Source organism: Diabrotica virgifera, chromosome 10, assembly GCF_917563875.1.
Source record: "Diabrotica virgifera virgifera chromosome 10, PGI_DIABVI_V3a".
NCBI lineage: Eukaryota > Metazoa > Arthropoda > Insecta > Coleoptera > Chrysomelidae > Diabrotica > Diabrotica virgifera.
In genome coordinates this window covers 76,778,116-76,790,930 of record NC_065452.1, presented here as the reverse complement: position 1 = coordinate 76,790,930, position 12,815 = coordinate 76,778,116, and the positions used below count along the sequence as shown (strand labels likewise).

General features: G+C 32.8%; 1 protein-coding gene across 1 annotated transcript; it reads left to right on the top strand.

Moving 5' to 3' along the window:
- Nucleotides 1–7,424: 7,424 nt before the first annotated feature.
- LOC126878660 (uncharacterized) lies at nucleotides 7,425–12,230 on the top strand. Its single transcript, XM_050641501.1, has 2 exons — nucleotides 7,425–8,119; nucleotides 11,655–12,230. The coding sequence occupies exons 1-2, from the start codon at nucleotides 7,859–7,861 to the stop codon at nucleotides 11,700–11,702; spliced, it is 309 nt and encodes a 102-aa protein (XP_050497458.1). The 5' UTR covers nucleotides 7,425–7,858; the 3' UTR covers nucleotides 11,703–12,230.
- The last annotated feature ends 585 nt before the right edge of the window (nucleotides 12,231–12,815 follow it).

The window sequence follows — 12,815 nt, the reverse complement described above, 5'->3', positions numbered from 1 at the left end:
GTGTTTTGAAATGCAATAAGTCAATAGTAGTGTGTTGTGAAATCTCATTCCAATGCTTTTCTACACTATTTATGATTAAGTCTAAAGGCAAATTGGTGAAAAGGGATGTTACATCAAAACTAACTAACATGTAATCGGGTGGTAATTGAAAATTATTGATAAAAGAACTGAAGTCAAATGAATCTTTAATGTGCATGTTGTTATTAACATTATAAGAATTAGTTAAGATGTCAGTGAGGAGCTGTGCTATTAACACCTAAGTTAACTAAAATTTTAAAGGCCATTGACAATATAAAAATAACAACGAAAAACATCAAAACTATTTCATCTCTATATTCTAAGACAAAATATCCCATAGATAAATTAGAGAAAATTAATGTAGTATACAGAATTAATTGTACTCAATGTGAGGCTGTATATATTGGCGAGACTGGGAGGAATTTGTCCAATCGCGTTATTTCTCACAAAAGCGATTGCAGAATAAAAAAACCGTCATGTGCTTTGGCAGAACATGTGATTGAAAAAGACCATGTAATGGACTTTGACAACATTCAAATTTTGTGCAATGAAGATAATAAATTCAAAAGGACTTTTTTAGAAATGGTATCTATAAGCAGAAGTGATCATAGTTTAAATAAAAGATCAGAAATTCAGAATTTAAGTAAAATTTATAACTACATAATTTCTTTATAATTTATTCATAGCACCATAACATGTAAAATTTTTTTTTTCGTATCCTGTTACATTCGTTTGTGCTTCTGTAAACTACGAAAATAATTTTTAATTTTTTTTTTTCTTTTCTTCTACTTATTTACATCTTCTTTTTTTTAATAAATTATCATGTCAGTAATATAGTTAAATATATCCCAATTTTAGCTACTTGTCGATGTTTGACATACTTTTTCACTGACATTGACTTAAAAATTTTGAAAATTCATTTTAATATCTATATTTCAAATTCAAAATTCAAAAAATTTAAATCTTTTGGCAGTTATTTTATAATATTCAGTCTGGGAAGAATTCATTTGATGATTATTAACATTTTTTCTCTTATTTGTATTTATTTATGTAAGCAAGTTTAATTACCAATCTAGATTTATCTGGTAAGTTGTATTTTTACATGATCTTTGTTCCACTTTATCAGTTACTTTTTAGCTCTTGAAAATGAATGTAAACACATTCGAAAGCTTGAGTAATTAAAAAATAGTCTTCTAGTAGCCCTTTTATTGACTCCAACCCACCGAAACTCAAAATTGTTTTATCCAAACAAGTCAACAAAATACTTCTTTTTTCTTTACTTTACGTATATATATATATATATATATACAAAATTTATTTTGGTAAATCCTTTCCCCTCAATAGGTAGACCCATTTTATTAGCCCCCCTTTTACCAAATACACAATTTTTAAAAAATAATTCCTAGTAGAAAAGGTGGAAGTCGGACAGCCTCTTCTGTATACCGGAAGTCAAAACTTAACGTGCATCAATATATATATATATATATATATATATATATATATATATATATATATATATATATATATATATATATATATATATATATATATATATATATATATATATCATAAAGGAGTACGACCGTCAATTCCAATATAACAAAGGAGCACTCGTAAGTGTAGGGTTTTATCGGTCAAGTGGGTGAAAAAAGAGACAAAGAATTCAGCTACTTCATCTATTTATTGAAGACGTTTCGTCTACTGCTCAGTAGACATCATCAGTTCATCTACAAAAAGAGTGGTATAAGAGACAACATCCAAAAGAGAGGTAAACAAGCACTAGCGTTACCTTAAAAAGACATGTAGCAAACGATAAGATGTACATAGTAAAAAAACCTTATCCATGAACCAACGTAATGTAAAAGTATATAACATTTAAGTGTATAGTTAATATTTAAAAAACTTTAGTACAGCCAAAGACAAGACCATGTGGTAACAGTCATATATAAAAAACAAGTGGAAAAAAGCCGGCTTGCTTTTTTTGAAGTCAAGAATGAACCAAGAAAAAACCAGATTCACTTCCAAAAACTTAGTAGTATTTAAGCATACTTCATTTTAACTTTAGGTAACATCATTAAATGAGTAGAATGCTAATATGCAACTTTAAAAATTTAAGGTCAAATAGTTACCAGCAGGTCATCCTAGCCCAACCGACACACAAAAGAAAATGGAGTTTGAATTATCAGGTGTAAACTGACATCTCGCCAAGAGGCAGGCAACCTTTAAAAAATTATAACAAAGAGTGACTGACAACTGCAGTGCAGCGCGGTAAAATTTAAATTGATGTAATTAAAACAGTTATAAAAGTGTTTAAAAAGTGAAAGTAATATCAAGAAGTAATCAAGGGATGTACCTTATACCTCGTAGACAAGAATCACAGTTTATTTTAAACAAGTGAGGGCACTTCACACAATTATATGGAAAAGTGCCTACGTTAGTACTGGTAATCCAGTTAACTAACTAATATATAAGATAGTACAACAGTATAACTCCCATATATCGCAGCTCAAAAAGCAAGAAAAAAATATGCAATAATTTAAGAAAATTTATAAATAAGTTTAGCAAATTGTAATTTATAATTAATATCAATAATGCAAAATTTTATCCTATGGCAAAATTTTAAATTGTACATCTAATAAGTAAACTGTTATTATCAAAAAAAAGTGGGAAAAGCTTGAAAAAACCACCAAAAACTTTTTTACAATAAAATAATTTAAGTGAATAACATCGACTGATTCCGCAAGATCACTATTAAAGAAGTGGAAAAAGCCTGAAAACCACAAAACTTTTTTACAATATAATAATTTGAGTGTAATAATACCAACTAATTCTGCAAAATCAATGCATGGTATATTTGACTCAAGTTACTGATGTCAGTTCTCTTGTTAAGTACATTAGAGGTTTTTAATATGAAACACATCTCTAAGAACTGTCTTTTCGACAGGTTGCGTTCATTGCAAAGGATCTTAGCTTCATCAAAGTCCACCTTATGTTTTGTATCTATTGCATGTTGGGCTAAGGCACAAGTTGGTTTTTTCAAATTGATATCATTACGGTGTGAAATTAAACGTGATTTTAAAGCTCGCTTTGTCTGCCCTACATAACATGCGTCACATTCAGCACAAGGTATGTGGTAGATCACACTAACTTGTTCCAAAGGGGACAAGGGTGTTTTAGTCTTAGAGAACAAATTTCTGACTGTTCTTGCGTTCTTAATTGCAATCTTAACAGAAATATTATTATTTTTATATAGTTTAATAAGTTTATCAGTAACCTGAGGAAAATAAGGAAGTGAAGAAAACTGGGAAACAGGAGTCCCAAGATTAGTAGTAGGCAGAATTGTGATGTTAACAGTATTATTCGATATTGATCTAAGTTGGTCACCATTGGGTATGTCGTTCAGAGAAGAACCGTAGCTTTGGGAAAAAAGAAATTTATTGATAAGGGAGGAAGGGTAGGAATTATCTACCAATATACTTCTGAGTAGCAGAAGGGATTCCCTTCGATTAACCGGATGTGTCAACCTATGTAGCCTACAGCTTAAAGCTTTAATAAGATTTATTTTATATTTAAAAGGATGACAAGAATGGTAGTTGAGAAACCTATTAGAGGCCATTGGTTTCCTATACCAACTTGTACAAAGTGTGTTATCTCCACTTCTAGTGACACGCATGTCCAAGAAGGGGATACTATGGTTGTTGGGGTCCTCGAGTTCACATGTGAACTGCAAATGAGGATCAAACCCATTGAAGATGGACAAGGTGGCCTGAGTCTTGTCTGGTGGTAAGGCTAGTAATAGGTCGTCCACATAACGTTTAACAAAAGGAACTTGAAAATCTAAATAACCCAGACGGTCAGATACTAAATCATCCAAAACATAATTCACTAGGATGGGTGAAATCGAGGAACCCATTGGTGTCCCAAAAATTTGTAAATAAAATTTGTCGTTGAAGACCAAAAAATTAGTGTCAAACACTAATTGGAGCAATTCTGCAAACACTTCCCAGGAAACTGGAGAATTAGGTTGGATAATATTCCAATGATTTCTTAGTGAAGTAAGGACACTAGCTAGGGGAAGGTTAGTAAAAAGTGAAACTACATCAAAACTCACCAAAATATAACCATGTGGTAGCTTAAAGTCATTAATAAATTCACTAAATTGAAAAGAGTCAACAATATTGTAATCATTATTGTAATTATAAGATTTTGACAAGATATCAGTCAAAAATTTTAGTAGCTTTAGAATATTTTGAGGAACATCCACATTAGAAAGATTCTTTATCCAATTAGGATTAAATGGAATTTTGTGGAAGTCTGGTGCACCCAATTTATCAAGCTTACTCTGAAGATGTAAAATAGTTTTTTTATAAACGAAATTAAATTTCTTGTGTAAAGAGGTCTCAAACCTATCTAACAAAGATGCAGGTAAAGTGTGATCTAAGATAGATAGGTTTGAGACCTCTTTACACAAGAAATTTAATTTCGTTTATAAAAAAACTATTTTACATCTTCAGAGTAAGCTTGATAAATTGGGTGCACCAGACTTCCACAAAATTCCATTTAATCCTAATTGGATAAAGAATCTTTCTAATGTGGATGTTCCTCAAAATATTCTAAAGCTACTATCTTTGGGCCCTAAATTTGGTCTGGAACCTACCTTCAAAGATTATTCAATCAGTAGGACCCTTGCAGATGTAGAAAATATATTGTCTCATGCAGACAATGCTGATCTTCTTTCCCTAAGGTCATCTTCTAATAACATTCTGTTGAATTATACCAACCGCCCTAGGCAATCCATATCTGAAATTGATAAGATTTATAGGGAAACGGTATCGTTTTTAAAAACCCACCCTAATCTTCTCGTTCTCACCAGTGACAAAGGCAATGCCACTGTTCTTATGGATAAAGATCAATATATCAGCCTCAGTCAATCATTGTTAGATGACGTTAGGTACTACCAACCTCTTACTTCAAATCCCTGTTCAAAATTTTCTAACAAAATTAATAAATTCATTACTCACTTAAAAAATATTAAGATCATAGATCAAACTTTAGCTAAGTCATTGCATAATTATGATGGTTATGCTCCAAGATTTTATTGTCTGCCCAAAATTCACAAGCCCACATTGAGCATGAGGCCTATTGTTTCCTCAATTAATTCACCTAACATACATATTGCAAAATTTTTGACTGATATCTTGTCAAAATCTTATAATTACAATAATGATTACAATATTGTTGACTCTTTTCAATTTAGTGAATTTATTAATGACTTTAAGCTACCACATGGTTATATTTTGGTGAGTTTTGATGTAGTTTCACTTTTTACTAACCTTCCCCTAGCTAGTGTCCTTACTTCACTAAGAAATCATTGGAATATTATCCAACCTAATTCTCCAGTTTCCTGGGAAGTGTTTGCAGAATTGCTCCAATTAGTGTTTGACACTAATTTTTTGGTCTTCAACGACAAATTTTATTTACAAATTTTTGGGACACCAATGGGTTCCTCGATTTCACCCATCCTAGTGAATTATGTTTTGGATGATTTAGTATCTGACCGTCTGGGTTATTTAGATTTTCAAGTTCCTTTTGTTAAACGTTATGTGGACGACCTATTACTAGCCTTACCACCAGACAAGACTCAGGCCACCTTGTCCATCTTCAATGGGTTTGATCCTCATTTGCAGTTCACATGTGAACTCGAGGACCCCAACAACCATAGTATCCCCTTCTTGGACATGCGTGTCACTAGAAGTGGAGATAACACACTTTGTACAAGTTGGTATAGGAAACCAATGGCCTCTAATAGGTTTCTCAACTACCATTCTTGTCATCCTTTTAAATATAAAATAAATCTTATTAAAGCTTTAAGCTGTAGGCTACATAGGTTGACACATCCGGTTAATCGAAGGGAATCCCTTCTGCTACTCAGAAGTATATTGGTAGATAATTCCTACCCTTCCTCCCTTATCAATAAATTTCTTTTTTCCCAAAGCTACGGTTCTTCTCTGAACGACATACCCAATGGTGACCAACTTAGATCAATATCGAATAATACTGTTAACATCACAATTCTGCCTACTGCTAATCTTGGGACTCCTGTTTCCCAGTTTTCTTCACTTCCTTATTTTCCTCAGGTTACTGATAAACTTATTAAACTATATAAAAATAATAATATTCCTGTTAAGATTGCAATTAAGAACGCAAGAACAGTCAGAAATTTGTTCTCTAAGACTAAAACATCCTTGTCCCCTTTGGAACAAGTTAATGTGGTCTACCACATACCTTGTGCTGAATGTGACGCATGTTATGTAGGGCAGACAAAGCGAGCTTTAAAATCACGTTTAATTTCACACCGTAGTGATATCAATTTGAAAAAACCAACTTGTGCCTTAGCCCAACATGCAATAGATACAAAACATAAGGTGGACTTTGATGAAGCCAAAATCCTTTGCAATGAACGCAACCTGTCGAAAAGACAGTTCTTAGAGATGTGTTTCATATTAAAAACCTCTAATGTACTTAACAAGAGAACTGACATCAGTAACTTGAGTCAAATATACCATGCATTGATTTTGCAGAATTAGTTGGTATTATTACACTCAAATTATTATATTGTAAAAAAGTTTTGTGGTTTTCAGGCTTTTTCCACTTCTTTAATAGTGATCTTGCGGAATCAGTCGATGTTATTCACTTAAATTATTTTATTGTAAAAAAGTTTTTGGTGGTTTTTTCAAGCTTTTCCCACTTTTTTTTGATAATAACAGTTTACTTATTAGATGTACAATTTAAAATTTTGCCATAGGATAAAATTTTGCATTATTGATATTAATTATAAATTACAATTTACTAAACTGATTTATAAATTTTCTTAAATTATTGCATATTTTTTCTTGCTTTTTGAGCTGCGATATATGGGAGTTATACTGTTGTACTATCTTATATATTAGTTAGTTAACTGGATTACCAGTACTAACGTAGGCACTTTTCCATATAATTGTGTGAAGTGCCCTCACTTGTTTAAAATAAACTGTGATTCTTGTCTACGAGGTATAAGGTACATCCCTTGATTACTTCTTGATATTACTTTCACTTTTTAAACACTTTTATAACTGTCTTAATTACATCAATTTAAATTTTACCGCGCTGCACTGCAGTTGTCAGTCACTCTTTGTTATAATTTTTTAAAGGTTGCCTGCCTCTTGGCGAGATGTCAGTTTACACCTGATAATTCAAACTCCATTTTCTTTTGTGTGTCGGTTGGGCTAGGATGACCTGCTGGTAACTATTTGACCTTAAATTTTTAAAGTTGCATATTAGCATTCTACTCATTTAATGACGTTACCTAAAGTTAAAATGAAGTATGCTTAAATACTACTAAGTTTTTGGAAGTGAATCTGGTTTTTTCTTGGTTCATTCTTGACTTCAAAAAAAGCAAGCCGGCTTTTTTCCACTTGTTTTTTATATATGACTGTTACCACATGGTCTTGTCTTTGGCTGTACTAAAGTTTTTTAAATATTAACTATACACTTAAATGTTATATACTTTTACATTACGTTGGTTCATGGATAAGGTTTTTTTACTATGTACATCTTATCGTTTGCTACATGTCTTTTTAAGGTAACGCTAGTGCTTGTTTACCTCTCTTTTGGATGTTGTCTCTTATACCACTCTTTTTGTAGATGAACTGATGATGTCTACTGAGCAGTAGACGAAACGTCTTCAATAAATAGATGAAGTAGCTGAATTCTTTGTCTCTTTTTTCACCCACTTGACCGATAAAACCCTACACTTACGAGTGCTCCTTTGTTATATTGGAATTGACGGTCGTACTCCTTTATGATGTCTTCTGTTACAGAGGGTTTTTACGCTAATACCAGGCGCATCCATGGGGAACTACCAGTGAAAAAGCTCAAGAGATGGACCAATCTGACCGAAAAACTAGCTACAGCTGAAGCAAGAAGAACTTTCCTTCTAGAGTGCAGGAGAACCAAGAAAATTCCAAGATTTATCACAGATACCACTTCTAACATACTTACTACTACCACAGGAACCCACGATCACACACTCCAACGCAGGAGCCAGGCTCTTAATAGACAGGTGAGGGCACGATTACTTAATTTCCATATATCGAAGGTTCATTCAGATATTAAATTCATTTTTGGTCAAATAAATAATGTCACTGATTTCTTAGATCACACTTTACCTGCATCTTTGTTAGATAGGTTTGAGACCTCTTTACACAAGAAATTTAATTTCGTTTATAAAAAAACTATTTTACATCTTCAGAGTAAGCTTGATAAATTGGGTGCACCAGACTTCCACAAAATTCCATTTAATCCTAATTGGATAAAGAATCTTTCTAATGTGGATGTTCCTCAAAATATTCTAAAGCTACTATCTTTGGGCCCTAAATTTGGTCTGGAACCTACCTTCAAAGATTATTCAATCAGTAGGACCCTTGCAGATGTAGAAAATATATTGTCTCATGCAGACAATGCTGATCTTCTTTCCCTAAGGTCATCTTCTAATAACATTCTGTTGAATTATACCAACCGCCCTAGGCAATCCATATCTGAAATTGATAAGATTTATAGGGAAACGGTATCGTTTTTAAAAACCCACCCTAATCTTCTCGTTCTCACCAGTGACAAAGGCAATGCCACTGTTCTTATGGATAAAGATCAATATATCAGCCTCAGTCAATCATTGTTAGATGACGTTAGGTACTACCAACCTCTTACTTCAAATCCCTGTTCAAAATTTTCTAACAAAATTAATAAATTCATTACTCACTTAAAAAATATTAAGATCATAGATCAAACTTTAGCTAAGTCATTGCATAATTATGATGGTTATGCTCCAAGATTTTATTGTCTGCCCAAAATTCACAAGCCCACATTGAGCATGAGGCCTATTGTTTCCTCAATTAATTCACCTAACATACATATTGCAAAATTTTTGACTGATATCTTGTCAAAATCTTATAATTACAATAATGATTACAATATTGTTGACTCTTTTCAATTTAGTGAATTTATTAATGACTTTAAGCTACCACATGGTTATATTTTGGTGAGTTTTGATGTAGTTTCACTTTTTACTAACCTTCCCCTAGCTAGTGTCCTTACTTCACTAAGAAATCATTGGAATATTATCCAACCTAATTCTCCAGTTTCCTGGGAAGTGTTTGCAGAATTGCTCCAATTAGTGTTTGACACTAATTTTTTGGTCTTCAACGACAAATTTTATTTACAAATTTTTGGGACACCAATGGGTTCCTCGATTTCACCCATCCTAGTGAATTATGTTTTGGATGATTTAGTATCTGACCGTCTGGGTTATTTAGATTTTCAAGTTCCTTTTGTTAAACGTTATGTGGACGACCTATTACTAGCCTTACCACCAGACAAGACTCAGGCCACCTTGTCCATCTTCAATGGGTTTGATCCTCATTTGCAGTTCACATGTGAACTCGAGGACCCCAACAACCATAGTATCCCCTTCTTGGACATGCGTGTCACTAGAAGTGGAGATAACACACTTTGTACAAGTTGGTATAGGAAACCAATGGCCTCTAATAGGTTTCTCAACTACCATTCTTGTCATCCTTTTAAATATAAAATAAATCTTATTAAAGCTTTAAGCTGTAGGCTACATAGGTTGACACATCCGGTTAATCGAAGGGAATCCCTTCTGCTACTCAGAAGTATATTGGTAGATAATTCCTACCCTTCCTCCCTTATCAATAAATTTCTTTTTTCCCAAAGCTACGGTTCTTCTCTGAACGACATACCCAATGGTGACCAACTTAGATCAATATCGAATAATACTGTTAACATCACAATTCTGCCTACTACTAATCTTGGGACTCCTGTTTCCCAGTTTTCTTCACTTCCTTATTTTCCTCAGGTTACTGATAAACTTATTAAACTATATAAAAATAATAATATTCCTGTTAAGATTGCAATTAAGAACGCAAGAACAGTCAGAAATTTGTTCTCTAAGACTAAAACACCCTTGTCCCCTTTGGAACAAGTTAATGTGGTCTACCACATACCTTGTGCTGAATGTGACGCATGTTATGTAGGGCAGACAAAGCGAGCTTTAAAATCACGTTTAATTTCACACCGTAGTGATATCAATTTGAAAAAACCAACTTGTGCCTTAGCCCAACATGCAATAGATACAAAACATAAGGTGGACTTTGATGAAGCCAAGATCCTTTGCAATGAACGCAACCTGTCGAAAAGACAGTTCTTAGAGATGTGTTTCATATTAAAAACCTCTAATGTACTTAACAAGAGAACTGACATCAGTAACTTGAGTCAAATATACCATGCATTGATTTTGCAGAATTAGTTGGTATTATTACACTCAAATTATTATATTGCAAAAAAGTTTTGTGGTTTTCAGGCTTTTTCCACTTCTTTAATAGTGATCTTGCGGAATCAGTCGATGTTATTCACTTAAATTATTTTATTGTAAAAAAGTTTTTGGTGGTTTTTTCAAGCTTTTCCCACTTTTTTTTGATAATAACAGTTTACTTATTAGATGTACAATTTAAAATTTTGCCATAGGATAAAATTTTGCATTATTGATATTAATTATAAATTACAATTTGCTAAACTGATTTATAAATTTTCTTAAATTATTGCATATTTTTTTCTTGCTTTTTGAGCTGCGATATATGGGAGTTATACTGTTGTACTATCTTATATATTAGTTAGTTAACTGGATTACCAGTACTAACGTAGGCACTTTTCCATATAATTGTGTGAAGTGCCCTCACTTGTTTAAAATAAACTGTGATTCTTGTCTACGAGGTATAAAGTACATCCCTTGATTACTTCTTGATATTACTTTCACTTTTTAAACACTTTTATAACTGTTTTAATTACATCAATTTAAATTTTACCGCGCTGCACTGCAGTTGTCAGTCACTCTTTGTTATAATTTTTTAAAGGTTGCCTGCCTCTTGGCGAGATGTCAGTTTACACCTGATAATTCAAACTCCATTTTCTTTTGTGTGTCGGTTGGGCTAGGATGACCTGCTGGTAACTATTTGACCTTAAATTTTTAAAGTTGCATATTAGCATTCTACTCATTTAATGATGTTACCTAAAGTTAAAATGAAGTATGCTTAAATACTACTAAGTTTTTGGAAGTGAATCTGGTTTTTTCTTGGTTCATTCTTGACTTCAAAAAAAGCAAGCCGGCTTTTTTCCACTTGTTTTTTATATATGACTGTTACCACATGGTCTTGTCTTTGGCTGTACTAAAGTTTTTTAAATATTAACTATACACTTAAATGTTATATACTTTTACATTACGTTGGTTCATGGATAAGGTTTTTTTACTATGTACATCTTATCGTTTGCTACATGTCTTTTTAAGGTAACGCTAGTGCTTGTTTACCTCTCTTTTGGATGTTGTCTCTTATACCACTCTTTTTGTAGATGAACTGATGATGTCTACTGAGCAGTAGACGAAACGTCTTCAATAAATAGATGAAGTAGCTGAATTCTTTGTCTCTTTTTTCACCCACTTGACCGATAAAACCCTACACTTACGAGTGCTCCTTTGTTATATTGGAATTGACGGTCGTACTCCTTTATGATGTCTTCTGTTACAGAGGGTTTTTACGCTAATACCAGGCGCATCCATGGGGAACTACCAGTGAAAAAGCTCAAGAGATGGACCAATCTGACCGAAAAACTAGCTACAGCTGAAGCAAGAAGAACTTTCCTTCTAGAGTGCAGGAGAACCAAGAAAATTCCAAGATTTATCACAGATACCACTTCTAACATACTTACTACTACCACAGGAACCCACGATCACACACTCCAACGCAGGAGCCAGGCTCTTAATAGACAGGTGAGGGCACGATTACTTAATTTCCATATATCGAAGGTTCATTCAGATATTAAATTCATTTTTGGTCAAATAAATAATGTCACTGATTTCTTAGATCACACTTTACCTGCATCTTTGTTAGATAGGTTTGAGACCTCTTTACACAAGAAATTTAATTTCGTTTATAAAAAAACTATTTTACATCTTCAGAGTAAGCTTGATAAATTGGGTGCACCAGACTTCCACAAAATTCCATTTAATCCTAATTGGATAAAGAATCTTTCTAATGTGGATGTTCCTCAAAATATTCTAAAGCTACTATCTTTGGGCCCTAAATTTGGTCTGGAACCTACCTTCAAAGATTATTCAATCAGTAGGACCCTTGCAGATGTAGAAAATATATTGTCTCATGCAGACAATGCTGATCTTCTTTCCCTAAGGTCATCTTCTAATAACATTCTGTTGAATTATACCAACCGCCCTAGGCAATCCATATCTGAAATTGATAAGATTTATAGGGAAACGGTATCGTTTTTAAAAACCCACCCTAATCTTCTCGTTCTCACCAGTGACAAAGGCAATGCCACTGTTCTTATGGATAAAGATCAATATATCAGCCTCAGTCAATCATTGTTAGATGACGTTAGGTACTACCAACCTCTTACTTCAAATCCCTGTTCAAAATTTTCTAACAAAATTAATAAATTCATTACTCACTTAAAAAATATTAAGATCATAGATCAAACTTTAGCTAAGTCATTGCATAATTATGATGGTTATGCTCCAAGATTTTATTGTCTGCCCAAAATTCACAAGCCCACATTGAGCATGAGGCCTATTGTTTCCTCAATTAATTCACCTAACATACATATTGCAAAATTTTTGACTGATATCTTGTCAAAATCTTATAATTACAATAATGATTACAATATTGTTGACT

Coding starts and splice junctions, on each gene's coding strand:
- LOC126878660 (XM_050641501.1), top strand. CDS start 7,859: ATGATGTCTTCTGTTACAGAGGGTTTTTACGCTAATACCAGGCGCATC. Junction 8,120..11,654: donor GCCAGGCTCTTAATAGACAG/GTGAGGGCACGA, acceptor CTTCTGTTACAG/AGGGTTTTTACGCTAATACC.